This window comes from Aythya marila, assembly GCF_965140915.1.
Source record: "Aythya marila genome assembly, chromosome: 4".
In the NCBI taxonomy this organism is placed as follows: Eukaryota; Metazoa; Chordata; class Aves; order Anseriformes; family Anatidae; genus Aythya; species Aythya marila.
The window spans coordinates 17,935,484-17,963,400 of NC_139045.1; the positions used below are offsets into that span (position 1 = coordinate 17,935,484).

Below are 27,917 nucleotides of genomic sequence, written 5' to 3' on the forward strand. Positions count from 1 at the left end.
CCCGTAAGTCTCCCCGTGAGGGGCCGGCCCGAGGCAGCGGCCCGGGGCTCCCCGCAGCCGCCGGCTCCTCCCCGCGGGGCCCCCGCTGCCGGGCCGCCTCCATCGCCGCGCCCGCCCCGCCTCAGCCCAGCGCCCCGACCGCTCTCGCCATGCGGCTCTGGGTGCTCCTCAGCCTGCTGCTGCTGCTGCTGCAGGACGCGCTGCCGCACGGTGAGCCGCCGCCACCCCCCTCGTCCCCCTCGCACCTTGCCTCGGGCTCCCCTGGCTGCTGCCCCTGCACCCTGCCCCGCCGGGCGCCCCCCGCCCGCCGCCATGAGGGACCCCGCGGCGGGCCGGCCGCCATTTCGGGGAGCCCCCACAGCGAGCCGCGGGGCCGAAATGGGGCTGCTTCGTCCAGGGCGGAGATTTGGGGTGCGTGAAGGGGGGTGTCGTCCGAAACACCAGCTGCCCCTCTGCTGCCTTGCTGTTTCAGCCAGCTCTCAGGTCCCTGCGCCTGTCCCGAGGAGGCTTAGTGCTGCGCGTGGCGCTCAATTTAAAAAATAATTATAATCAATGTCAGTTGTGAGGGAAAGAGTGACACTTCAGCCCCCGAGGCATGCCCCTGGACGTGGTTGCCACAAACCCGTCTCCCACCCCAGGCCCCTTTGAGGCATCCTTTGCCGTGGAGCAGGCGTCGTGTCCCCGCATGGTGCTGGTGGAAGATTCTGGGTGCAAGCGGGTTGGTTCCTGCGTGGCAGGCATCAGTCCTCCTTTCTTTCTTTTTTTTTTTTTTTTTTTTTTTTTTTGGAAGGACCGAACTTTGTTCTTGACTCAGTTTTATGTTGCGATGAACTCCTGGCAGGGGAAGGAGTTAGTTTTTGACTGGGGAAGAAAGCTCCTAATCAACTTCTCTGTTACTCATACTTGTGGGCTCTAGCCAGTGGTTTGTGCTTCTACTCTGAAAACATCAGTCATTGTGTGATCTGCTGGTGGAGAGGGCAGCTGAAGTAAAGATTGAAGCATTGTCCCCTCCTGCCGCCGTTTCCCATGGAAAAGATTTGGGAGTGAGGTCTGTCAGCATGGGGAGGCTGTGTGACAGTGAGGGTTTGTGGAGAAACCTGAGCCAGGCTCTGAGATGGATGGTGCAAGGAAAAGAGGCAGCTGCCACAAGTGGCCCAGGACATAAGGGGAAAAAATATAGTAAAAACATAAAAATTCTTCACCCTGAGAGCTGTTAAGCCCTGGAAGTAGTTATCCAGGGAGGTTGTAGAGTCTCCAGGCTGAGAGATTGTCAAAGTGCACTGAGCAACTGGACTAGGGTAGGAAGGAGCTTCCAGATGTCCTTCCCAGCCTAATTTTTCTTATGACCGTGTGCGAAGGGATTGCAATCTGGGCAAGGAGCTGCTGTACCAGTGTGGTGTAGAAGATTTCTGCTTAAAGATGGGGTGTGTGGTTGTGTAGTACCACATCAAGAAAAATGTTCTCTATTTAAGAAACAGACAATAAAAATGCAGAACGAGAAATGAGTTGCAACTGAGGCAAAAGGTTTTCCAGGCTAACTTGCTTCTTAGTTCATCTACTTCATACTGAGGTTTGGGTGGGTGCTTCACACTGGTTCATCCAGGGGCTCATCTATGTGAGAAATAACCTGTCATATTTAATGATAGCTATTAATTTAAAGCCATAGGCATAATCTGATCGCTAAATAGCCTTCCTAACATAGCTTGTGTCAGTTTATGACCAGTGAAATATTTCTCTCCAGACTGCCCACGTGAATGTTGGTATGCCACTCCACGTTGTCTGTGCGAGTGCTGGTTTGCATGGTAACATTGCACTTGAAGTGCCACAAATAGAGGTGTGTCCAACCTGTTTTGTTCCATTAGCTGCAATCACAAAGACTCTACCCTCTCATCCTAATCCTAGGGCTTCAGGGTGATTCTCTATGGTAATGTACTGCTTGATTTATTATTTTCTCCAAGAAGTCACCCACGTTAATGTGAGTTGAAAGGTCTCCAGTGCTGCCAAGATGTAGCAGGGACCTGCTGTGTGGAATGGGTACGTCAGGTGGGTGGTGCACACCGCTCTGTCCTTGTGGAAGACCTTGCTCGCTCTCTGCTTCTGAAGTTCTTAGTGGGCACTTGAAGGGACTCAGGGGCACTCTCCAGTTGTAGCCCATGCAGCTGTGAAACCAGTGGAGCATGCACGTGGATATAGGTGATGTCTCAGGTCAACACTGGATGCGTTTTACATTCTGTGACTAATACTCATTTGGGGATTTTTGTGTAACATCTATGAGAACAAGGGGGAGAGAAACAATAAAAGGTGCTGTGAAGCAGGAGGAAAAGTGCTGCGTAGCATATTTTTTGATGTATTGATGTGCTGTCTCCTGCTTGGACACGAAGGGTTAGCTGGGGAGCCTGAATGTACCGTTGCAGAGGAAATGAGTGCAGTGTGTCCTGGAACTGATATTTGGAGCAGATCAGAGGTAGACGTGATGTGTGTTCTCAATCAATATTTTTCAACTAAGCCTTTTCTTTTTAATTATAAATGCTGTCCCTTGATTTAAACAGTGGGGGCTCCGTGGATAAACCCAGTGAGAGAGTAGAGTACCCCAAACGTGGCATATTCACGTACCAGAGTAGATGGGCTGGTGGGGTTTGTTCCCTTCCCTGGGAAGGTCTTGCAGTTTGGGTAAGAGAGAGGAGGAATCAGTGCAGTGAGTTCTTTGCAGATAGATTTGGTAGCGTGTCCTCTTCATCTGAGGTGACAGACCGTGCCAGTTAGTTACTGGGCACACAGGCATTTCATCCAGCAATGACAGCGTGGGATTATGAGGTGCAGAAAGTGGTGGCTTCAGGCTTGTGTGGAAACTCACATCTTGGGGAGGTTCAGGAGAGAGGCAGAGCAAGGTTTTCTGTGTAAGAAGGTAAAATTTCTGTGATAGCTTTTCCTGAAATGCCCTGCTGTCATCTGCAGGAAAATACAAGGTGAGAAAGACAGAGCCCCACTGTGCAGTGGGCAGTAGGAGGAAAGTGTTTAGGCTCGCTGGGAGCTAGAGAAACATGTGGAACAGAGGGAGCCTGTGTGGAAGGGAAAAACTGCATCTGGAGGAAATTAAAACCAGGCTTCTGGCACTTGAAATTGAAGTGCTTTCATAGGCAAATCTTTAACAGTTTCCTAGCGGCAGAGTCTCGGGTGTGGGAGCGCACACGGTTTGGGGTGATGCGTTTCCTTGGGGTGATGCTGTAAGAGTGGCGTGTCCTCAAGCTAATGCAAGGCTTGGGGTTGGCAGAACATAATGGTGTAGTGGCAAAGAGGGGTCTGAACAAATGGTCTGATTTTAAATAGGGTTAAAAAAAAAAAAAAAGTGTGATGGAACCAAAGCTTGTGTGCTTACAGAGACAAAGCTGGGAAGTGCAAGGGGGAACTGGAATGGGTGGCTTGAAAGGGGAATGCTCGTCTGGCCAGTCAGTGGGACCTTCTAACAGCAGGACTCAGTTTATACAGGAGCAGTGGAACAGGTTGCCCCAGAGGAACAGTGGCAGTATGTTCTGAAGAAAGCTGTAGTCTCAAATCTGGTGCCTGCTGAGCTCTGTCAGTAAAACAGCAGCTCTGTACAGAAAAAACAACCCGGTGACTGACCACCCAGTGTACAACTGAGCTGCTGAGGAAAATCAGAGAGGCAAGGAGGGTCGGAAAGAAAAGCATCAGAGTTGCTTGGCCTTGTGCGGGCTGGATGGCACACAGCGGGGTGTGATGCCAAGTGTAATTGTGGAGATGCCACAGACAGTGACTTCTTAGAGCAGCTCCCCAGAGAATCCCAAGCAAAGTGGCAGTTCTTGATGTGATCCTGAGCAGTGCTCACAGCTGGATTCAGACGTTGCTTTAGAAGAGCCAGACTGTAGTTTTAGTATTCTTGCAGGAATAATAAAAGCCAAAGAAACCACTAATGTGTTTAAGTTGGAAAGGGGGAATTAAATAAAATGGGGAGGCTTATTAACTCACATATGAGTTAAATACAAAAACTAGAATAAGGCAGACAAAAAAAGTTTGAGAAACAACTTGCAAAAGGGATTAGAAGCCATCCATATTTTTATTTTTTTTTCTTGTAGTGTGCTGGGTTGGGACAGGAAGAGATGGCTATAAACCCTAACACTGGTAGGAACAGGCAATAAGAAAGAACATCTACAGAAACTAGAACGGTAAATCAAAAATCAGATTATTTTTATGTGTCCATGTTCACACACCTCTATGGAGGTGCTAAGGCTTCACTGGAAAATAGTGATGTTGTGGCCCCATCAGGGACTTTGGTACGTGCCATATCCTACAGGGCACTGTAATAGACAAAATCTTTATGGAGAGAATCGTTAGAAGACATCTTTCATTGCTATGATAAAGAACTAGCTTTGGAGCACATTGACAAAGCACGTGCTTTTCAGCAGATTTATAAACCTGCATCAGAAAAAAAAGCACCTAACAGTAAAGATTTGCAGAAGGATCTCCAAATTTTAAAAGGCTGGGTGGTGAAAATAAGACCTGAAATTTGGTGTTGGTAGCAAACACACAGCAAAAATGACCAACTTTGCACACACATTGATGGGTTGCAACTCAGGAATTATTGCTTAGAAGTTGCTTCTTTGGAAATTGATCTTGAAATTCTGTTTGATGATCCCAGAGAAAGTCAGCTCCTGATACCTTCAACCTGCCCCTGCAATGTATGTGACATGTCACTTACTAGGGTCCTGTGCTCAGAGTAGTTAGAAAATGGGTACAGAATAAAATTGGAAGAAAGGGGCCTCTTGGAATCACCCAGTCCAAGCCCCAGGGTGAGCAGGGCCACCTCAGGCTGGCTGTAGGTCCATGCCCAGTGGGGTTTTGAAGGTCTCCATAGCTGGAGGGAGGCTCCGCAATACCTCTGGGCAACCTTGAGCCTGTGGCTGACCACCCTCGCAGCAAATGGTGTGTTCTTGTTTCAGATCAGATTTCCCAGTTCTTCGTGGTGAGCTTGTTGGTTGGTTTGTACAGTAAGGTACCAGAGCACTTGTACGTGGAAAACCTGCACTCAGTGCAAGTTAGCTGTCAGGCACGCTTTGTGGATGTTGTGCAGTTTTAAGCTCATCTCACAAAAGATCCGTGCTTCCCACTTTCAGTTAAAGCGTGAATGTCTACGTTATTAATTAATTTATTTATTTCAAAGGCTGCTATCAACCTACAGGGGTGCTAAACTATGCAAATGCTGATGACTTACCTTGCTCTTTGCTGTGTGACTGCACGTGGGGAATGCCTGGCATGGCTAGGCAATGTTGAGCAGAGGTGGAGTGCTGCTGTTGTGCTGTTTTGGCGTGCCTTGCATAGGGGTGAGGCACTGAGCGGTGCAAGTCGAAGAAAGGGTCATCAAAAAGATCTTGAGGAGTTTGCAGAGGAATTTTGAAGCTCAAAAGCATTTTACACCTTTCCACCCAAGAAGTCAGCACAGTGAGCTTGATCCCATATGCATTTGAATCTGGGGGTTAGATTTGTTTTTTTTGTTTGTTTGTTTGTTTTTTCTAAAAAGGATAATTTTGTGTTAGTCAGTTTGAGATACTTTTCCATTTCATTTGCTTAGTTTTTAAAGGCTGCTGAGCATCCCTATTGCCTCTAGCAGGTAATGAAATCTCCTACCATTTGCCTCTAAATGAGATTTCAGTTTCCACGATAAGTGGCCATAATAGAGAAGTGATGAATTGAATGCTGCCTTCAGGTGACTTTCCAGTTTTTCTTCACGTTTCTCTTACAGTAACCCGGCCTATTAAAAGGTTGTGCAGAACTGATAAATGTGTATAAAGAGATAAATATGTATAAAGACGGGGGACTTGTGTAGCATTGCATACTAAAAGGCAGTGATAGGAGGTAGCAATGACAAAAGTAACAGGAGAGAAAAATGCTGTCTTTCTTTCCCGTACCATCTGAGAAGTTCACATGCCTTACATATTTGTCTGTTTATGTGACCTGTAAGTATAGATTTTCCACATGTTATTGAAAGCTTTCTCTTTTTTTCTTTTTTTTTTTTCTTTCCAGGAAAATGAGTCATGTCAGAGACTTCAAAAACTTATGGAAATTAACTCTTAATCATATTTGTGAATCTTTTATAGGAAGATCAAAATATTCTCTGTGATAATAAAGGAGAATTGTTTTGCAAGAAGACTGTATAACCTGTTTCTAATCAATAATGTTGTCTTCTTTTCCTTATTTTACCAGTTATTGGACAGTCTGCAAAAAATAAACATCCGAAAGAACCAGGGGAAAACAAAATCAGGCCTGTCAATAAAAAAGTAAAACCCAAAGGCCCCAAAATGAAGGAGAGAGAATCTGCTGACTCCTCTTCCAAGTCGCAGTCCATACTGATGCAGGTGATGGATAAAGGTCGCTTCCAGAAACTAGCTGCCACTTTGAGCCTGTCCGCGGGACAAAGCATAGAACTGCGTTGCAAGGGGAGCAATGTTACTTGGAGCTATCCTTCATACCTAGACACCTTCAAAGACTCCAGACTCAGGTAAGCTATTTTTCATTTTTTGGGGGAAAAAGATGTGCTACTTATGCCTGTAACAAAGGAGAAGCATCTTCCAGTCACGCCCAGTTCCTGCCCTGTGATGTGCACTGTGCAACAGTCTCGTAGCACGTGAACTGGATTTCCTTCAGATCAATCTAAAACAGAAGTTGTGGTCCAGGGGGACACCAGTGTGCTCCAGCCACTACCAAAGAACCACCCTAGAGCTGATCTGAAGTAAAACTATCAAAATATGTGAGAGGGGATGTCAGGTACTCACTACCAGCTCTGGTGCTCCACAGATACCTGCTGCTCTTGGGCTGTGCTGGCTGCTAGCGTAGGTATCACCTGAGACACACACATTAATTTCCTGAAGAGGCTCAAACCCACATCTCTCAATTGAAAAAAAATAAAAATACATCAACCAGTGCTCTAAGGAGTGAGTGAGGGTAGACTTTACCTCTTCTGTCAAAGTTACCCTTGCATGCAGAGGGAATTGCAAGGTTAGTGGTGAGATGGAGTTTAACGCTGAGGATAGTCGCCTTGGGTTTAGGAAGGCTTTTTCTTTCATCTAGTGACAGCTTAATGGAAACCACATAAATAGTTGCGAGAGCAGGAAGAGGAGCTAAGGACTTCCTCCCTCTCTTTGCCCCAGCAGGTGAGTGTACTGTTGTTCTAAACAGCACTAAGACCTGTACTTTTGTTGGCCTTCTCAGTTCTTGAGCATAGCACATGATAGGGAAGTGTAGATTGAATGTACTAATTTCATTCTGTATTTGAAAGAGAAAGGGTGTAAAAAGGAGTTCAAGGGTGTCTTCCACTAACACTTCTTTGCCAAAAGAAGAGCCCGTTTGTTTTCACTGTTTTATGGAGATTTATGTTTAAGTGTTTATGAAAGACAAGTAGTCAGGAGACTGAGGAGCACTGTGAACAAGTCCCTAAACAATAGCCAGAAGGAGTATTTCTTGCATTATTAGGTAAGAGGAGCACAGAAGTATGAGCAAAGGTATCAAGCCCTACTGTCCTTTTTTTCCTAAATTAAGTAAAAGTTTGTGGGATCTTAAATAACCAAGGTTGTCTGAATCCCTGTGATCCATTTCCCTTCCTTACAGGCATGAAGCCGCGTTAAAATCACAGTCGGTTACCTTTTCAGATATACTCTTCTTTCTACTTCCCTTTTCAAAGAATAGGGTTGAAAATTGACAGCTGTACCCCGTGGTCTGTACCGTACCCTTATGAAATTCATGAGCTGATTCTTTTCTTGTGTGTATATTTACTTGTCCCCTTACAGCTTAGGAGTTCAAGAATAAATTGGCTGCATAAACTTCTTTATAGCTTGTATAAGACTTCTGGTGTAAGAAGTTACAGCAACAAGCCTATTTATGCTGAGGGCTTATCTCAGCAGTATCTCTCAAAAGATCTTGTGGCTGGTTTGAACAATTACTGTTTTTTCTTTTGCAATAAATGGTATTTTATTCAGAGGTATGCCACTAGGTGGCATATGTCAGCCGCAGTATGGGCCTGGCCTACTAGCACGCCAAAGCAGAATGTGCAAAATCATACCAAAACGGAGAGGGTGTGTGGTCGTGGGTCTCACTTCTAAGTGTAGCTCACCCTTTGCGCATCCGCAAATAGGCTGCTTTCGTGGTTTGGACTGTGTGCATGGCCCTGTAGATAACGTGTACATGTTATCTGAGTATTAACATCTGGCACTGAAGAAGGCAAGGCAAGTATTCTCAGTTTTCAGAGAGGGATCTGAATGCTGCTTCATTATTTGTTTGACTGTGCTTCTCTTGTACTGTTTTAGTGATGCAAAAGGGGTAAAATACAAGAATTTGGGTGGTTTGGGAAAAAAAGATATGCGTTTCCTAGTTCTGTAATCTGCCATTTTGCAGTTTGAAGTAGTTTGGGATTCTGTTGCCTCAGCAATTTACCTCTGTGTTCTCATTCAAGCCCACAGTATTTGTAATTTTGTAACAGTAAAACAAAAGTTAATAATGTCACCCAAAATAAATGCTATAAAACATTTTGGATGGATGGCTATATCTTGCCTAAGTATTTTATTTTAGGACTATGTTAGGGTTCTATCTAAGGGTCTGTATTGAAATATGAAGATCTTTGCTTTAGAAAAAATATTGAGAAGTAGATTACTGAAGCAGTAAGACTGATTTAGACTGAATTAACTATTTTAATTGTAAGCAGAAGACCCTATAACTAACTAGAGAAATTGAAGACACAGATTAATAGCACATTTCAGAGTCACAGAACAGTAAAAATCTATGGAGACATTGGCAACCAAATCTTGTGCATCACGTTTTTATCACGTCTTTGTTAATTATCTCAAGATCTTTGCTGTAGTGCTAACGGATGCACGCAAAACAGTCTTTGTAGAATGTGCCCTTTATGAAAAGCAAAATTTGTATTCCTTCATTTTAGAGAGCTTTGAATGAATGTAACTGAAAGTATCTTGAAGACCTCATCTAGTTAGCTTTCAAGAGGAGCTTAGATCTTCTTGGCATGCAGAAGTCCATGCAGTAAGCATCAACTATAAAAAGCAATTCTCTTAATTTTACAAATATTTTACACAGATTATTTTAAAACAAATTGCTAAATGTAGGGCAGAGGGGAGAAAATGAGGAAAAATGATTAACAAGTAACTTACAGCAAGCATGGTGTAACCCTGTAAATAGATTTATGTTCAATATATGTTTTTGTGCTTAAAGATGCAGTGTAAGAGGTGAGATATCCATTGCCAGTTAGTGAGGCGTGGAGAGGAGCCCAGCCCAATGAACTGTACCTTGGACTTCCATGCTGTCCTTGCAAAAGCACTGGGACAACTGGAGGTGGCAGCAGCAGGGGCAAAGTGGCTGGGGTCTGTGGAGGTACTGGAAAGTGAAAAGGAACAGGGGAGGAGAAGGAGAAGGTTGCTGGGACCGGAGGACAGGAGAGGCAGTGGTGACAAGGTCTGTGCAATTGCTGGGGACTGACGACTGCCTTCTGTTTGCTCGATGGCACGTCCCTAAAGCAACGGATGCTCAGGCATCCAGTTCTTGCTTGTCTTTAAGTAACAAAAGGTACATAAAATTCAATTGATCTGGTGGGAGTACTCATGAATTTTAGGAAAATCATAAAGCCAAGAAGCATCTTGCATCTCCTGGGAGCTACTGACATCCTCAAACTCCAGCTGCTACTGGAAGGAAGCTTTGAGGACCCCTACCATCTATCAGAATTGCAACTGTGTGGGGCAAAAGAGACTTTTAGAGTTCAGGGTTGTGATGGGTCAACTAATTGGAGGGTTTGGTAGCAGCAGAGCTCTGGGGCAGAAGCTGGTGTTGAAGGTGCTGACCAAGGTCTGCTTCCTGTAGAGAAGAAGGAGATCTGGGACAGAGAGTGTGTTTTGGTTTGCAGCTACTGAAGTGTATGCATTTCCTAGGGGTGGTTACAAAAAGAGGTAGTGATAAAAGCCAGATGTTTTGCCTCCTTGCCATGCTTATCATGTTTTTATCTCACCCATATGGAAAGGAGAAGACAGCAGCCTGGAGGACAATATGAGTTTTCTTAGAAGGAAGAGGTTATATTTACAAAAGCCAGTTTTGTAATACTGATGGCTGCGGTTTCTTTGGTTTTAGAGGTATACTTTATGGCTTTGTAGATGAAGTATTTTTGCTTGGCAGTACCAGAGAGTCTGTGTTTTATAGGTCTGTAGCTGTTAACATATGCTAAAATTATCACATGGGGCTTGTGAGGGGAAGATGCTGAGTGAAAGGAGGACAACTCTGGCAGTCTCTTATCTTCAGCTGGAGGATGAATCCTCTCTTTCCACTGCTGTAACTGGAGGAAATACCAGCGCACACTGGAATGACAGACTTTGCTTTAGAGACCATAGCAGGCAATACAGCTCGGGGAAGAGAGCTAAAATTGCGTAGACTTTGCTGTTAAGTTAGGGGCACCCATCAGCTCACTTCAGGACTAGCTTATTATCTGCAGTGCTCTCTTACCCTATGCAGCATAAATACACTCTCCAGATAACTCTTTGTCGGAAATCGTGAGTGCTGGTGGAGTAATGTAGCCAAACTCCTGGCGTTAACAGTCAAAGATAGCACGGGCACCCCTGGAATGGCAGGGCTGGAATGCTGCTTCATAAAACGGTATGTAACCAGTTAATGACTGCAGGCTCACCCAGAAACCGGCCCTACAGTGGGTGAGAAGGATCAAAAACTGAGAGGGATGAAGGAAAAAGAAGGGCAAGTACCTTTTCGCTTTCTTCTGCTCCAGAGCAAAAAGGTGCTCTGGACAAAGGCTGACTTCACGTGGTCTGTGCTCTGCCTGACTTGGAGCAGGGGTCTCCCACGTCAAACCTAGCTGTATCTCTGAGATGAAAGTCTGTGATAAATAAACTTGGATGAAATGGAACTGCTCCAGTTGGGTCAGAGTTGGAGAAGCACCGTGTGCATGTTTGTATGTGGACAAGGAGCACTTTCCTAAGCCTTGAGGAAACCATGAATGTTTTACAGGACAAATTTAGGCTGCTTTAAATTGACACAGGCTCCTGCTGGCTTAGAGGGTTGTTGTCTGTGCTTACGTCTAGCTGCATGTCTTTTATTTCACTGTGCTCTGAAGTTTGAAAGCTAGGAGGCTTTTTTCTTGTGCTAAACGCTAAGGATGTTATGGCCCTCTCCTAGTGAGCCTGCGTTTGAGATAAGCTTTTCTGTGTCAGTATGAGTGCAAGCTGCTTGAGAGGAGGTTGCTAGATACTCTTAAGTGAGGCCATGTACACTATATTTTTATCATCCTTTATCTCTTTCTAGCTTCTAAACTTGGCATAGCTTTTCTGAGAAGGGTCTTTTGAACTTAAAATAACTAAAGCTTAATAAGGTGAATGTATGGAATAGGATTTTCAAGTAGTTTGTTTTTTTTTTTTTTTCTTCTTTAAACAGCCTTGAAATGTTTCTATATACAAAATTTTTACTTTGTGATATGTAAAGCACAGTGGAGTTTTGGCTTTTGAGACGGATTTTTCATCATCTAAAATACTAATGAAATGAAAGCCCTCCTGGAAATATAGGTCAGTTGCTTAATTTGCCATTTATAATTCATTTTCTGTAGTCTGTTTTGTCTGCTTAACGTGGTCACATCACGAGTCTCAACATTTCCACTCCTTCTGTTGCCAGATTTCGCTGCTGCATGTTTGTGGATGACTACATCACGAGGCTATTGCCATTGATTACTGGGTAGCTGATTCTCAGTTAAGCAAAACATGCTGCACAATAATTAATTTTGACCTTATTTTTTTTTTGTCTGTTGGGATTTTTGAGCTATAGTTCAGTGTCTGCATCAATGGCTGGAGGCTAAATGTTTTAGCATAGTGTTTTCTCTACAGTGTTGACAATTAGCACTGGTTACTTGCAAAACATTTTATGCCAACGTAGTTCTGTAGCCTGTGAAGTGGAGCTGTGGAATTAAATAAAAATAGAGACTAGGACGTGCTTTGGATTTCTCTTTTCTTCCTGTGTGTGATACAAAAAAGGGTTTCTTGTCCACTTAGGAATTTGTCAAAGCCTACCCAGAACCTGAAGATGATTTATAATGTAAGGCAGTGTATACATTACAAATGAAAATGCTGCTTTTCCATAATCACATGATTCCAAAAACGGGAATCAGACAAGGTCATACAGGACAAGTGAATTAGCAAGCAGGAAACACGATTTGCCTGTTTCCTTAGGCGGCCCTCAAAACTGCTCTGTGGTGCATGAGTGTGCTGACAGAGCCTGAAGGCTTCAGTGGAAAAGATAATTCTCAGCCCTGTTTGGGTTGTTTATTTGGCATGGTTTTAATTCCTGAGCTCCTGGCCTTGGCTGGAGGCTGAACATTGGGTTACGTGAGCCTTTGCTCATGCTTGCGGGTTGTAAGTGCAGTTTCCTAGCAGAACACCCAGGGAGCTGGAAATCTCAGGGCACGTGTGTGACTGAAAGCAGCAGCCTCTCTGGTTAAATAAATGAACGTGAGCAGCCAGCGGGAGGCTGCCTGCAATCGGGGCATAAGTGAAGCAGAGCATCTAGCACAGGCAGCAGTGTCACGCATGTCTGCAGCAATGCTGCAGTGGCACAGTAACAAGAAGTTTTAGAGAGGAATGTCTTCAAAGTGTGCTAATCCCCCAGATAAAGGATTCGGGAAGTCTTGCATCTGCCTTACAGGATAACCTCTGTGTAAATGAAATGGGGGGGTGGTAAGTAGAGAGAGAACCCACAGCTCAGTAAGAGCACAGGAGCTGTGGGGAATTGATGCAAGCTGTGTATTTGTCCAGACCCGGTTTGAAACACTGAAAAGGAGTTTGCTACCCAATGTCTAAAACTGAAAAAGTCTCTCCTGGCTTGATTACACCAGAAATGACCGTAGAATTCAGTGTCTTGCAAAGGAAAGCAGGAAACCTTCGTGTTTTAAATATGCTACCATGTAAAGGCAAGTGGTAATGAAATAACATTTTTAAGGGTGAGAGCAGCAGTGAAATGCATCAGTACTGCCACGTGACTGTCCTGACAGGGTTCTCGGACAACTGGTACTGTTGGACCAGTGCTTTTGCAGTCCATCAGAAGGTAACATAGCAGGTGCTGCCAACTCTACTACCACCTGTCTGCAAGAAAGAGCCAGGAAAACAAACCTAAAAATAAAAAAGAACAAGATGAGATTGTGCCTACTGAATTTTGGAGTTAAGACCCTCAGAAACAGCCAGTATCTGTAGGTACAAACTAATTTACAAATTTCAGTCCACCAAGAGATGTATTTGGGAAAACAGCAAGTGAAGTCCCAGGAATAATCACACAGGCGGGATTTCATGCAGCCACCTCATGGGACTGCCAGTATGGTTACTAGGCATGAGGTACCTTTCTGCATACTACTGAAGCAACGCTGCAGTTGAAGTAATTGGTATCAGGAGTGGAATGTAATGCATGGGGGTTGGCTTGGAGCATGAAAATACGGGATATATATAGACGAACTGAGACAACGTACAGACAAACATTGTTTATGGCAATCACAGCCCATTGTCAAAACAGAGGCTCTGGAACAAGTTCAGGAACGACCCAGACAAGATAAAAGCTTACAAATGCCCATGCATGCAGTCGAAATCAATAAAACTGCTTGTGTGCAGGCCTTTGCTGGAGCAAAAGGGGAAGTTGCAACATAGCTCTGAAGGAGAGACGGGGCTGTTGCAGAGCAGGAGAAAAATAATCAAAAGTAGAAGTGATCTGACAAAAATGTACAAGGAAACACAGCGGTGCTTGTCTGTGCCTTTTGTTTTTCTTCTCCGCAGTTTAAAGCAGCTTGACAGGTACGGTCAGCTGATCCTCACAAACTCCACTGCAGCAGACACAGGTGAATATAGCTGCTGGCTGCAGCAATGCAATGGTAACAAATGCAGGAAGGATGAGACTAAAACGGGTTCAACGTACATCTTTTTCACAGGTAATTAATTTGGGGATTATTAATATATTCATATAATATGTGGAAATAAAGATCGCTAGTAAGACAATAAGTCTGCTTCAGATTTTTACTGTCAAGATGTTTTTTTTTCCACAACTTTGGTCTATTTTTAGAAGATGTTAAGGAAGAAATTGCTGGTGAAGTTTGCAGACAATTACTCGCTTTGTGTAGTTTATGAGTCCACTTTTCCTATGAATTATGCTACGGTCATACATACATGTAAAATAATGCACAGTGCAATGAAATCAAATACCTTTGATAATATTGACACATGCTGAGGATCTTCTACAAGTTGAATCCAAAGACTGTTTAATTTTTGAAAATGTGTCTTGATAAAGAAAATAGTTGTGTGTAGAAGACTTCTTTTGTCATGACATTCAGGTCATTCTCTCCCACCCCCAACATATTTCCAGTTACCTGCATCAAATTCAAAACCTTGGCCTCCTTGATCTTGGCAAGGCCACAGTTTCTGCCAAGTGTTTATGTAGCATGCTGAGAAGCAAAACACTCTACATGTGTGTATTGTCCTGCAGAGCTTGAGGCTGACAGTAGCCTTAACATGGCATAGTAAATATCTGTGTGCAGTTTACTGCTACTTGGTGCAACAGAGTTGAAAACAAATGGTTAATTTGTTCTGCCAATGGAAAACTTTCTGAGTGGTAAAATAACCTTTGCTGTGTGATTAGAGCTAAAGCATTCTTGGCTAGCGAATATTCCAGGACAAATGCTAAGATAGGATTGTTTGTAATGGGTTTTGGAGCTAAATAAGACCATGAGACTGTACAGAAGCCATTTATCAGAAGTGTTTCATGTTCCAAGGATACATTCCTTCAGAAAGGCTGGAATAAACTTTTCAGTCAAGTTATTAGGTTAAATGCTCGTGCTAGAAAGAGGACTTTCAGCTTTATAAGGAGGACGCCAAATATGGAAATACTCTTTAACTGCCAGTGTGAAAGCACTAAATATTTCAGCTACGTTGCAGAGCAGGAAATCAAACACTTTACCTAAAATCATATGTATAAAAAGGCTGTAGCTCCAAAAAATACCTCTTTCTAGTACTGCTTATCTTACCAGTGGTGGTGTTTCTTTTAATGTTTGTTACCCTTTAAAACTGGGTGAGTGAACAGCATTAGATACAGATGAGTATTTAGATATGCACTGAAAAGGAATTCTAAAGATTTTCCTAATCTAAAGAAATCTGACTACAAGACTGCAAAAAAGGCTATTTTGAATTTCTTTTTAATATAACGTTTTTAATGCAAGCTGTGTAAATACACAGTCTCAGATTAGAAAAGTGTTTTTTGTGTGTATGTATTTGAAGCAAAATGCTTTGGGTTAATTTTTAATGTTGCCTGTAGCGATTTCCTCATGCATTTTCTCTTTTTGCTGTTAAACCAAGATTTAAACGTTATTCTAACTATTTAAACTCTTTTGCTTAGATAAAGAGGAACTTTTTGTACCTGCTCCCAGTTATTTTGAGATTGTCTACCTGAACCCAGATAAACCTGCAGTCATCCCATGCCGTGTTACTACTCCTTCAGCAAAAGTCACTCTACACAGGGAATTTCCAGCAGAAGAAATTGAAACTGATGGAACTAATATTATTTATGATGTTAAGAAGGGTTTTGTCTACCAGCACCCTACTTCTGATCACAAAGGTATCGTCTACTGCAAAGCAGAGTCACAGGGAGCACCTCAGATTTCCATCAAGTATCACCTACTCTATGTGGAAGGTAAGCTGGTGTTTCCTATATACTTACACTGACTCCTCATTCTTCTGCTGACACGGTTTAGAAAACAAGTTTTAAAAAATGAATTTGTAAGTTAAGTAATCACTGAATTTTGAAATCTTCATCAAAACTGTATCTGATAAAGTTTTGTACGTATAAATTCCAGCAATTTCCCAGTATAGGGTGGAAAGCTGCAGCTGTACATCACTTCCCTGTTGCATTAAGCAAACTGATTCACAGCTTGTGTCTTGAATTTTTTTATTGGTATGTTTCACTTCAGAAACCAATTTCCAGTTTCTCAATACTGTCTTTCTATAAGTCCCCAAGGGCCCACCCTCAACCACAATCATGGCGTCATCCAATAGAGCAGAAGTCAGAGATGGCATTCATGTAATCTGCACTGTTCTTGGGGAGCCAGATGTAGACGTGAACTTCAGCTGGCAGTACCCAGGGCAAGAGGTAAGAGGTGTCTGCCTTGGCTGAAATTTTTTTTTTTTTCTTCATAAAGTCAATATTTTGAATGCCAGTTGCTGTCTAGATTTGGAATGAAGATTCTGTCCTATTGTGGTGACTGCCTCTTGCTAGCTCAGGCATGCTGGCAGGAGGAGGCAGCATATCCCTTTTGAACTTCAGCCTATCTTTCCCTGGGAGCCTAAAAGCAGCACAGAACTGAAGCTTGAGAGCTCTTACCCATGTTAGCAAAAATCAAGCTGAGCAAAGCTCACCCCTCCCTCAGGTTTCCATTCCAAAGACACTTGGCCTCTGGCAGCATTTACAAAGAAAAGCCTGGTCAAAGCCCAGCCAGCGTCAGGAAGCTATTCTAGGGCAGTTCACAAAGCCTTTCTGATGCCTCTGCTTTTGATATCCTATCCATTTCCGTGGCTTGGGCACATGAATCATCAAAACCCAGAATCTTTAAACTGAATTGCTGCTCAGATCCAGAAGCACAGACAGCTGCTTCTGCCCAGAGTCACCTCTACTGCTGTTTATCCTAAGCAGGCTAGGAGCAAGAGAGGGACTGCTGGAAGATGCAAACCTTCCCCAGAGGAAAGGGGTCCTGTAGGACCTGAGGGATTGTATTCCACTTGCCTGCCTTCCCGGTGCTGTGATGTCAAAGGATGATGCAGAACTCACTAATGAGGCCTCAGCATCAGCACTGGTGTCCCTGAGCCAGCATGAAATTAAGTTGTCTGACGGTAGAGTTCATTGTTTAAGTGAGTGACCAGGGTTCAATGCTTACTGGGCTTGAGGAAAAATTCAAAGCTGAAGCCCTAGAAATTTGCTGTAGCCAGTAAGGTAGAGACTGTAACACCCTCTCTGCCATCTAAGGAGTGCGCCTTTTTAGGGGAAAATACTTGATGAGAGAGCAAATGAGCACCAAAGGGATTTAAAAGGTTCGTGATGGTTCTGGGCATGTGGAACCAGATTTCTGGTTCTTGCTTAGGTGGCAGGTTTTTTATGTTTGGTTGTTTGTTTGTTATCCATGGGGATTCTTTTTTTTTTTTTTTTCTTTTTTCTGGTAAATATTGTAAAATTTCATGCTGAGACTCTCAATCTGAGGGTTCGTGAGTAACTACCAGCTTACCCTCCCTGTCCTTTTCTTTAAATGAGGGCAGCCACAGCTTGCGTTTGGTGAGATGCTTGGTACTAAGAGCGTGGATTAGGTGATCTGGGGAGTGAGCACTAGGTGGAGCGTGGGAAGAGTTTGGCAGAAGAATTCATGTTTCCAGAGTCTATTTGAAGTTAGGAAGGAAAGGGGCAGGTGTCTAAATGGCTAGAGAAGCTTGCAGCTGTTGGTGGAGTAAGAAGTAATATGGAAGGGAAAAGTGAAGTGTCTTCAGCTCCGGGGAACTGATGAACGCTAGGGGTTTGTTTGTTTGTTTGTTGTTTTTTTAGTTAAACACTCCAGTGTCTTCCTCTAAGCTTAGCCCTTAGCATTACATTGAGATATAGGAATAAGTTGCAGTGTCTCTGTCCTTCAAAAGGGAAGATTTATCTCTGGCAATCTTCGTAGCAATTCACTCTCTTGGGCAGGGAAGAGAAGAAATACCCCCGTTGACCACATTAGCTTTGTTGACTGATTGATACATATTTTTGTCGTTGTTAACTTCCCCTACCATCTGTATGTTGGACTGTAGTAACTGCCTGTACAAACCCCAGTTTTACATCTTCTGTAATCCACAGTACTCACTAAATACAAGCAATTGAAGGAACTCAATTCTGGACTCAGGCTGGCCTTCCAAAACCCCGTGTCTTGTTAGTGTCTGCCCCTTGCTGCTTTTGCACTTTCAGAGTAGAATGGGTGGCCAGGCGTGGCTGCTGGCTGTTGTTGGCCCAGTGGTCCCACAGAACCTGATGCGGAGCTGGCACATGCACTGCAGTTTTGCCTTTCTAGCCCTGATTGAACATAAACAGCTAAGCATGCAAATTACCTCCCTTATTTGCTGTAGAAACTGCGCCTGCAGTCCAGGGCAAATGCTATCAGCAGAAGACTACACCCTCTGACTGTACCCACCTGCTGAGAGAGACAGACTTTGGCCTGTGGCTTGCATCTGCTCTACAGCCTCGAGAGGGCTCATGTGCTAATCCACAGGCAAAAACCGTCTCAGCTCCAGCTGTGCCTGGGGAAAGGGAGGGAAGAGTCTTGTTTGGGTTTCAGCCCCAGCAAACTAAATGCCAGAGTAGCAGCAGTATATGCGTCTTGCAGACTTCGTCACTTCCACTCCCCTCTAATTTTAAACTTTAGTTAAGAAGTGAGTCCCTACAGTAACTCATCGGGTGGGGGTGGAGGGAGCAGAAAGGGAAACATCAATGATGCTGCTCTGATGCACCTCCTTTAGTGCAAGAAAAATGAGCTACTGGGTCCTTCTGTTCCCTGCTGCTGCTTTCAGTGCAGGGATGTCAGTGCTATCTTTTTTTTCCCTGCCACCCCACTCAGCACCTGGACAGCCACCTACCACTTCGTCTGCTGAGACTTTTAGCTAGTGCATCCTATTGGCAGGACCCTCACCTCATCGCTGTAGATACTACCTCGCCCTCCCACTTTCTTCCCCCTCAGATACTTTTTCCCTTGCCACTCCCTGACAATTGCATTTGCTCATTCACCTGCTGCGAATGCATACTGATCCACTCCTTAATATGCTTCCCTGAAACTATCTTCAAAGCAGAAGGCAATTAGTTTGAGGAAAAACTGGGATAGTGGAAGCCCAGCCAGGCAAATAGTATCTGCCTTACGTGGCATTTACCTTCACTTTTAATACAGTCAGGGAAGCTTCACTTGCTGTACCTAAAACCTAACATAGTAACGCTTGAATTTAAGTGTGCAGTACTACTTGAAGGCAGTACTTGATTTTTCAAGCTGGGAACAGGAGGCTAGTGCTCTGCTAAGCAGAGCTTTGCTTGATTCCTTCTAAAGAGTTAAGAATGTCTAGAAGACCTTACCATTTTATTCTATTTATTTATTTATTTAAAGTCATTGCCAGCTGTAAAAATGTGCCGCTGACTAGGCACAGCCTGCCTGCGCTAACCCATCCCTAAGCTTCAACAAGACTGGCACCTTTTCCTGTACTGGTCATTTTGCAAGTTCAGGATTGTAGCTTTGGCTCTAGATAAGTGTTTAACTTGCTCTTTCTCTGTTATTAATTAGCTTAAGCCTTAGAGCATTCATGTTGATAAATGGTTTATCTGTTTGTTTCATTAAGAGGAGATGGTTTCCAAGCAGAAACCTCTTTTTCTTGTCGCTTTTATCCACAGTATTACTGTGATACAAGCCAATGAAACTTTCATAAGTGACTTGGATGCAGGACTTGATAGTATGCTGAGTGAGTTTGTGGTGACACTAAATCGGGAGGAGCATTTCACTCCCTTGAGAATAGGGAGTGAAATTGCCTTGCGGAGAGATCCCAACAAATTAGAGAGCTGAGCAATCACCAACAGGTTGAAGGTTAACAAGAGCAAGTGGTGGATTCCACACCTGGGAAAGGGCACCCCTGGATATAGATATGGGTGGGAGATGAGAGGCTGGAGAGCAGCTCTGTGGAAGGGGATCTGGAGATTTTGTTCACCAGCGAGTTGAACGCGAGCCAGGAGGGGCAACCGCACCCTGGGGTGCATCAGGCCCAGCACTGCCAGCCGGGCAAGGGAAGGGATTGTCCTGCTCTGCTCTGCGGTGGGCAGCCTCGCATTGAGTATGGTATGCACCACAATATAAGGACATAAAGCTATGAGAGTGTCTAAAAGAGGGCTATGAAGATATTGTATTGTCTAAGGAGCAAGATGTATGAGGATCGGTTGAGGCCCCTTGGTTTGCTCAGCCCTGAGCAGAGCCGGCTGAGGGGAGGCCTGATGGCGGCCTGCAGCTCCCTCACGAGGGGAGCAGAGGGGCAGGCGCTGAGCTCTGCTCTCTGGGGACAGCGACAGGACCCAAGGGAACGGCATGGAGCTGGGACAGGGGAGGGTCAGGCTGGGGGTTAGGGAAAGGTTCTGCACCCAGAGGGTGGTTGGGCACTGGGACAGGTTCCCCAGGGCCGTGGGCATGGCACTGAGCCTGCTGGAGTTGAAGAAGCATTTGGACAATGCTAACAGACACATGCTCTGATTTTTAGGTGGTCCTGTGTGGGGTCAGGAGTTGGACTCAATGGTCCTTGTGGGTCCCTTCCAACTCAGGCTATTCTAGGGTGAAGCTAGCTGGCTAGCATGATGGGGGTTGAAAGGAAAGAGACGGCTTTAGTGTCTCCTTGGATTGGTTGCTCTTACCTTGTCCTTTGCAAGTGTATGAGGTATGAAAGAGTGTGGTAAGAGAAACAGTCTATAAAGATTCACTTATAGAAGATGCAAAAATCCTGTTCTAAATAGAAGAAAAAATATTTTAAAAGTATCTTTGTAAGTATCTTTGTTTATATTTTTGGCTTTGAAGTTAGTTGTATACAAATATTTCGGTGAGCAGAGCTCAAGGACTAATTTAGCAGCACCTCTTGAGTTCCTGTTTGCTTGTCGGTTATCTCATGCAGCGTTTCCGAACCTCGAGGAGGAGGCATTAGTTTACAAAACAGCATTTAAAGCTACTTACTCATTGTGCTAAAAGAGAATTAGGTGAATCTTAGTCAGCTAACTCATGCCACTGCTGCCTTCCCTTCCAGGATGTGCCAAATGGCTGAAAATAAGCCCACACAGCCATCTCAAACTGCTCCCCTTCCCCAGCCTGCCTCCCCTCTCTGAGTGAGTACACGAACTCAACCTAACAAGCGGACCCCAGCACCTACTGAGCTCAGTCATACACTTAAGGCAGAGCTTTGGCAACCTATAACCTACTGAGCCACCAGTCTAAAGCTGTCTCTTCCACTTTAAGTGCAAGTTCTCTGCATTGTGTTGTCTTTATTTGGTGTAACTCACTGGTGTGTCAATACTTAACACAGGAGTCTTCACTATGACTTTCAGAGGTAGACTTGTACTGACTGCTTGCTTCAGAATTTGATAGAGTCACTAAATACACTTTTTTTTTTTTTTTTTTTTTCTTTTAAACAGTCTGAGAGGCCTGTGATTATCCAAAACTTCTGGAGGCTAATAAACAGAGGAACTGGACATACCACAAGAATCTCTAAGAGCGTTCTTGTTATTGAAGATTTTGAAGCCAGAGATGCTGGAAACTACATTTGTATAGCTCAGAACCTACAAGGAGAAACAACTGTGGCCACTGAAGTGGAACTGAACTGATAGGAAAGGCTTCTGGACCTGTAATGAACTGTATGTTATTTTATATTTTACCCAGTTAGTTTTTTATTAATGTTTAAACGAAAGCTTTCTCTATCACTTTATTTTCATATGTCCATACATTCCATTTTCACTGGCTTGACAGGCCAAACATCTGGCAGTAGTCAACTGTGAGTTAAAAATACTATGAAATATTAAACTTTAAGCCTGAACATGCACAGGGCTTATAATGTTTAGGAATAGGTGCTCTTGAGCTTTGCATATGGTCTTTTTCTCAAACTTTTACAAGATTAACCTGCCGTATGGCTTGTGCCTTTTTCCTCCATGAAAACCAAGAGGATATAAAAACTCAACCAGTGCAGGCATCTCTTTTTTTCTGGTGCTGTGCAATTTCTAAAGTTTAGAATACTGTACATGTTTAAAAAAAAAAATCATATAGAACTAGCCAATAACAATGTTTATTTTGTAAGAATAATTAAAATAATTAACAGTATAAAACAGTAAACATGTGTACATGTGTGTGTTCATTTTCTATATGTATAAGGATACAAACTACAATATTCTTAGTCCTGGGGAAGACTAGTAATAAATATTTAAGTACTAGAGGGTGTCTCCAGAGACTTGTAAGTGGTTGGATTCATTAGATGTTTTTTGCTCATGTTGTTGCATTCTTACAACTTACTATGTAGTTTGTTTACAGTTCATTCCTCAATAGATGTAATAATGTAGAATTGTTTTTGTTTGCTAAAAGTAAAATTTGCATTTATTTATATGGTATCATTTACAGAAGAAAAAAATAACATGATTAGAATAATGTTCGATTATACAGCAGATCTCTTCTCAGGTTAAGTTTAATTTGATTGCATTAATTTACTTCGGAGGAAAGGAAAGATGTGTGATTTACACAGAACAGCATCAGGATAAATAATCAACTGCTTCTCTCACCATGAACTTAGTTCCCACTGCAAGGAAAGAGCCTTTCCAGAGAAAAGGTAAGACCTTGATCCCAATGTTGTTGGATGCTTCAGCAAAGGTTATTTTTCTGCTAGGGCTTGACCAAAGAAATCCATGTAAGCTAGAACTTCTGATACAAAACTAATCAATTAGTTTAGGTACAATTGTGTGGCCAAAAAGAAAATAAAAATCCTATTGCAGGCCATTTTATTTACAAGGCATGTGAAAAACAGTTTATTCTGAGCATATGAGGAACCAAACCAGGGACCTTGCCCCTGCTTACACACTTAAATATGTCTCAGGCTGCATTTGACTAGAATTCCTAAAGCTTTCATTTGGTGCTGGCTTGAAATAATCCCTTAGCTCCAGATAATTGAGACCTTTGAGCAAATGTATATAGTACTGTTTGGAGTGGTGATAGCTGGTAAGTACAACTAGTGTAAAGAAGGGCAGCTTATCTGTGATGTCATTAATCTGATTATTACCGTAACTAATTAAAGCATTGATCAGGCTTGCTGAAAGTTGTTTCTTCATAGCGTAGGAACCTAAACCAACGTAACTGATATGATAAATGTCAGTGAAAGACTGGAATGGCTATGCAAGTCTCAGGAAATAGGCTTCACAGAGAACATGCCCTAGATGCCTAGGATATAGTTGGCCTCTGGAAATAAGGTAGCTACAAAAAAAGTCCATGTAGCAAGCAGTAGGACCAATTTAGACTGTGTAAGAAGTAGTTCTTTGATAACTGTCTTTCTTAGTGCCTTTAGAAGAGATCAAGAACATGCATTTTTACCACAAATGATTAAATAGGTATTATATAATTTTAGAGTAATACCCAAATGAGGACTTTGTACCCCCCTCTCTTTTTCTTCCCTAGGCAAGCCTTTAATCTGACCAAAGTAACTTTTATAATCCCTGAGCTTCTGGATGAGGCTGTGTAATGTTTTCATTCCTTTTTAACACTGTCTTTTATCAGAAAAGTAAAATGCTTTGAACTACAGGATCTGTGCCAGCACCTTAAACTTCAAACTGCTTTTGAGCCTTCAGATGGACAATTCATTTCCTTTAAAATATTTAGTGAGTGGGAGATATTGAACAAATCTGAACAGGTGACACTACTATGTCGCTTCATGTGGTAGCATCATTTTCTTGGTGACAGTTTGGCAGGAAAGAAAATGATGAAGTAAAGCCATTGCTGCATTACTGCATGAGTAGTGTCGGTGTAGGTTTAATAGTTACACGTACTGACCACATACAGGTCTCAGACCTGATAACTACAGAAGCAGGACCTTTAAGGAAGAACTTGGTGGGTTTTCTTCTTTGCTGCAAACATTAAAATAATCCTTATCATCAGAAACTATGAGAAAATGTCTTTATTTTACCATGTATTTTACCATAGCTCATATTTCCCCCAAAGCCTCATGGGCAGGCCTGATTCCTTCTACCTTGATGCAAATGCACATTTCCACGTGAATGAATAGTGACACAAGGCAAAAAAGTGATGCCTGGGAAATGAAATCTTAAGTGATCTGTCAATGTCATATGCCTAAACCTGCCACTATTGCTATTTCCCCACCCTAGTCATTGCTGGCTAAAGCAAAGCAGCAGCAGTATACTGCTGGTATTTTTCTTAATCTTAAGGGTTCAATTATTATTTCAACTTTCTGATGACTTTTTTTTTTTTTTTTTTAAATTCCAGCACAACCTTAAGTTATTTCCTTGTTGTCAGGCAACTGCAGTTTTGAAGAGCAGTGGTTACTTGCTGTCTAGAAGGAATTTCCTGCATGAATCGCCTGATACCAGGTTACATGCAAGTATCCACGGTGTATGTCATGAGAAACCAGTCTTCAATTTGCATAAGGAAATGATTCAACTCAAATTTTACTGCAAGTATGGTGTAACTCAAAAAACACACACCTTTAGAGAGAAAAGTATTGCAGAGGCATGAAACATGGTATGGATAGCTTGATGACAACAGACTATTTGGTACAGTTACAAGTGTCATTGTGACTTCCTATGAAACTTATCATTAGAGATAGCTAAGGTGGAGTAGCCAAAGAAAAACACTCATATAATTGCTCAGATAGTGCTAGACCTTTAGAATACATTAAGTAAGCAGGTTTCTAGCTTTTTATGAAAGAAAATTTGTGCTAAAGAAATCAGAAATATGTAAAAGTTACTGGACCCAAATAAAGCCTTTGCTAAGATACAGTATTAAAATTGAAGCTTGAAATGTTAATACTCAGTTAAATGGAGGTAAATATTGAAATGAACAGAATATTTAGTTTTCTGACCAACAAACAGTAAGCAGGTACTTACATGGTCTGATTTTGATATACAAGAGTTACCCATTTCTTAACAGCATTAAAAGTTCTACCTGCAAGCTGTATCATTAACTTACCCCTAGAGTTGACCTCCACAGTTTTGTATCACTTACTGTGCCATACTTACTGCTCTGTACTGGTAGGCTGGAAAAGCTTTTCCCCTTCTCCATTACATGAAGGGGCAGACAGTATCTCCAAGCATCTGAATGTATGCTTCTTGAATGTTTTACCTGAGGCTCTGACATCCCAGCTAAGGTAAAGTTCTTTTTGCTAGACATCTGTTTTTGTGACTTGACTTGTTAGATTGCTAAACTGTGTGGCTTTTCTTACAGAATCCTGAATAAATCCTGAATAAAGTAAGTATTTTTGTAAGAGGAATGCTTTAGGATGCCTTTACCAGGTATATACACATTGGCTCCGTAAATTAAGCCAAACATACTCAAGTACGTGTATTTTATTATTGCATAATTCTGTGATGTTATCTACATTCTCTCTTTTTTTTTTTTTTTTTTTTTTTGAAACAGCCACCTCAAACTGAATAACTAATAATCATAAGCAAGCTCTGTATAATTTCTGTTTACATCAGCGTGGCAGAGCATAGTTAAAATTTTCTAAGGGTTAGGTGAACATTAATAACTTGTGCAGGGAAGCTTCATTATTGCTGTTCCGCTGTACTGAACAGGTGCTAAGAAATGTTAAGTATTTAAAAGAATGTTCCTTCTTAGATTAAAGATCATTTGACTAATAAAAGCAGGAAAAAAAAGCCTTCAATCAGTACAAAAATTTATTTTTTAAGCATTAGACTCAAATACATATAATCAAATTTCTTTGACCATAACAAATAAGAATGTTCCAAGCTATACTTTAAGCCAAATTTTAGCCCACAGAGGATTTTCATACTTAAACTGTTTTCTAGGGGTTTCAAATTTAAGTGCTGACACCACTAACAGTGGCATGTACAGTGCTTTAAAGAGGGTTAAGAGAGCATAATGTTTCATAAAAATGGCACCCTTAATTTGTACATCATGTAAAATTAAGTAATAGCCACAAGTTTATTACATGTTTACTTAATGTGTGAGCACTGTTAACAGTCTTGTTTTTGTGTTTGTCATTACTAGCCAAGATTTTTCAAGTCTTGGGTAACATGGTTTGAAGTGGTTCTCCAGTTCAGTTCCCTAAACTCTTCCTATCCCCTTGATTCCTGTTGTAAAAGCTACTAGAAAACACAGGGAAACTCAGATGCGATTTACCATAACAGTTAACTGTAGAGCTTGTTAATAGCATTAGCTAAAACAAGTATTACAATGGTTCTGGAAGTGGCACTGTAAAACCCAGGCTACTGTAAGCACAGAGAGTTTTGTAACACTAATTTGAAGTGGAACCTGTGTTTAGTAGATACACTGCAGAGATCTCAAAACAGGTCTGACCAAGGGAGTAGCAAAGCTACGTGATTACCTTGTTTAAGCTGAAGCTCAGCATACAACATTTCCAGAAATGCTGACACCCTCAGCCTCCAGTTTCAGCAGGCAGGACAATTTTTTCACCTATTCTACAGAATCTCTTGTACAGGATCTTTTGCCAAAGGAACTGGCAAAACACTCGATATCCTGCAGTCTAGAAGGGAAGGTATGGCAGAATTAGCAAGATAACTATTCACAGCTACCCCTTCCCCCTCTTCCACAGGGAAATTTAGCCAACCCCAATGAATGTTAATATAAATGCTAATGCTTGGAAAGCAAACATGTCACCAGATACATTGAAATTCACAGATAGCCTAAGATTCTTCTTGAGAACCAAGTTAAGCATGCACCTAACAATTATTGCATTTTTCTCTTTGGCTTTCAAATCGTGTTTTTCCTCAGCAATGGACGTGCTGTTTTGGGGAAGATAAGTGATTCCTTTTCCTCAGGTAAGATGATAGGTCTGGGCATCTAAACCTGCAACTGTACTAAGAACTTGTGACCTCTGGGGATACCCTGGTTCTAATTCGGATTATGACCCTGTAGACTTGAAAGCCAAAATCCACTGTAACCTGCAAAAAAAGAAGTCTCCTTGTAATTCATGGAGCTGTGCATGGATATTAGACCAAGAATCCATGCACAACATGGCTGCGATTCAATTTGTTCTTAAAGTTCATTCAGAACAGCACACACAGGTGGGCCAACACGCTAATGAGAGAATTGATAAAGCTTTTCACACCATTCTTGTACTGAACTGAAGCCAGAAAGACAGAGGAAACTGACCTACATTACTAGTGGCAGTTTCTCCTCGTTTCTGCGTGAGGGTACTCTTTGCTAAAAGCATGCATACTGACACCATTATTAAGGAAGTACATGTCAATGTATATAGTCTTCAGCTTTTATCCTTTATTACATACACAGCAAAGAAGGCAGCATTAGACACACGCACAGTGTGTTACATCCATTCCATCCACAGCACACACGCACGCACACACACAGCCTTTAAAAAAAGTGTCTGTGATAAGGAACATATTATAAAGGTTGTGATCTTTATCTCTAAGCCCCTGAGCTTCTTCTTATAGTTAGGTGAAAAGGCAACGAACAAGTCTTTTCTTGCTCCGTAAGTGCTTTGTGCAATGATGTCCATAGAGGTCATAATCAAGTCTTTTGGGGAGAAGCAACGTGAGCATCTTACTCCCATATTCTCAGTCTCTTACCGTCATTTTTGCACCAAAGTTTCCAGTTATGTTTAGTCATCATCCTCAGCTAATATAGCTTTTGCTCCTGTGATTAAAGTTAGGATCAGTTCTGTAGATCACAAATGAAATGCAATCCCCTTTCTCTCAGAGATGTCATCTCGGTGATACCGTAGGACTAGAGAAGTTACCAGAATTTCGTGGGGACTGAAGAGGCACGGATGGAGAACTGGGAGACAGTTTCCTTGGGCTGCATAGGTCGCCGTTGTGCAACTTCCATAGAAGTTCTTCATTTTCCATTGACAGGCGCTTGTTTACTTTCGATTCTTTTTCTAGTGACTCCTGTAAAACAGCTTGCTCAGTAGAAAGTTGCCTGCGAAAGACAAATTTACATCAGAGAACGTAAGCGAAGTTAGGGGTTACAGTATTGAACTTAATTGTTAAAGGACAGTTTGAGCTTGCATAAAATCTTGCTTTGATTACAAGTAAATTACTTCCTTAAAGTGAGAACTAAAGAAGGATTTAGCATGTTTACAGCCTTGCTGGATTTAGCCTTGTAG

The 27,917-nt window shown here is 42.4% G+C and overlaps 2 protein-coding genes across 6 annotated transcripts in view; one reads left to right on the top strand and one right to left on the bottom strand.

Annotated features, from left to right (window-relative positions):
• The first annotated feature begins 64 nt into the window (after positions 1–64).
• PDGFRL (platelet derived growth factor receptor like) lies at positions 65–25,229 on the top strand. Its single transcript, XM_082758971.1, has 6 exons — positions 65–210; positions 6,217–6,511; positions 13,815–13,966; positions 15,424–15,717; positions 16,034–16,173; positions 21,238–25,229. The coding sequence occupies exons 1-6, from the start codon at positions 150–152 to the stop codon at positions 21,424–21,426; spliced, it is 1,131 nt and encodes a 376-aa protein (XP_082615097.1). The 5' UTR covers positions 65–149; the 3' UTR covers positions 21,427–25,229.
• Positions 25,226–27,917, bottom strand: part of MTUS1 (microtubule associated scaffold protein 1) — a 113,479-nt gene continuing 110,787 nt past the window's right edge. For 3 of the 5 annotated variants that reach the window (XM_082758965.1, XM_082758967.1, XM_082758966.1), the window contains exon 16: positions 25,226–27,730. In XM_082758965.1, the coding sequence (XP_082615091.1) occupies positions 27,514–27,730 (217 nt within the window). In that variant the 3' untranslated portion in view covers positions 25,226–27,513. The remainder of the gene's footprint in view (positions 27,731–27,917) is intronic. The other 2 variants (XM_082758969.1, XM_082758970.1) reach the window with 1 other exon arrangement.

Excerpts from the sequence above, each read along its gene's own strand:
- PDGFRL (XM_082758971.1), top strand. The coding sequence starts at position 150 with ATGCGGCTCTGGGTGCTCCTCAGCCTGCTGCTGCTGCTGCTGCAGGAC. Across the intron at positions 211-6,216 it reads GCAGGACGCGCTGCCGCACG|TTATTGGACAGTCTGCAAAA; the intron begins GTGAGCCGCCGC and ends TTATTTTACCAG. Across the intron at positions 13,967-15,423 it reads AACGTACATCTTTTTCACAG|ATAAAGAGGAACTTTTTGTA; the intron begins GTAATTAATTTG and ends TCTTTTGCTTAG.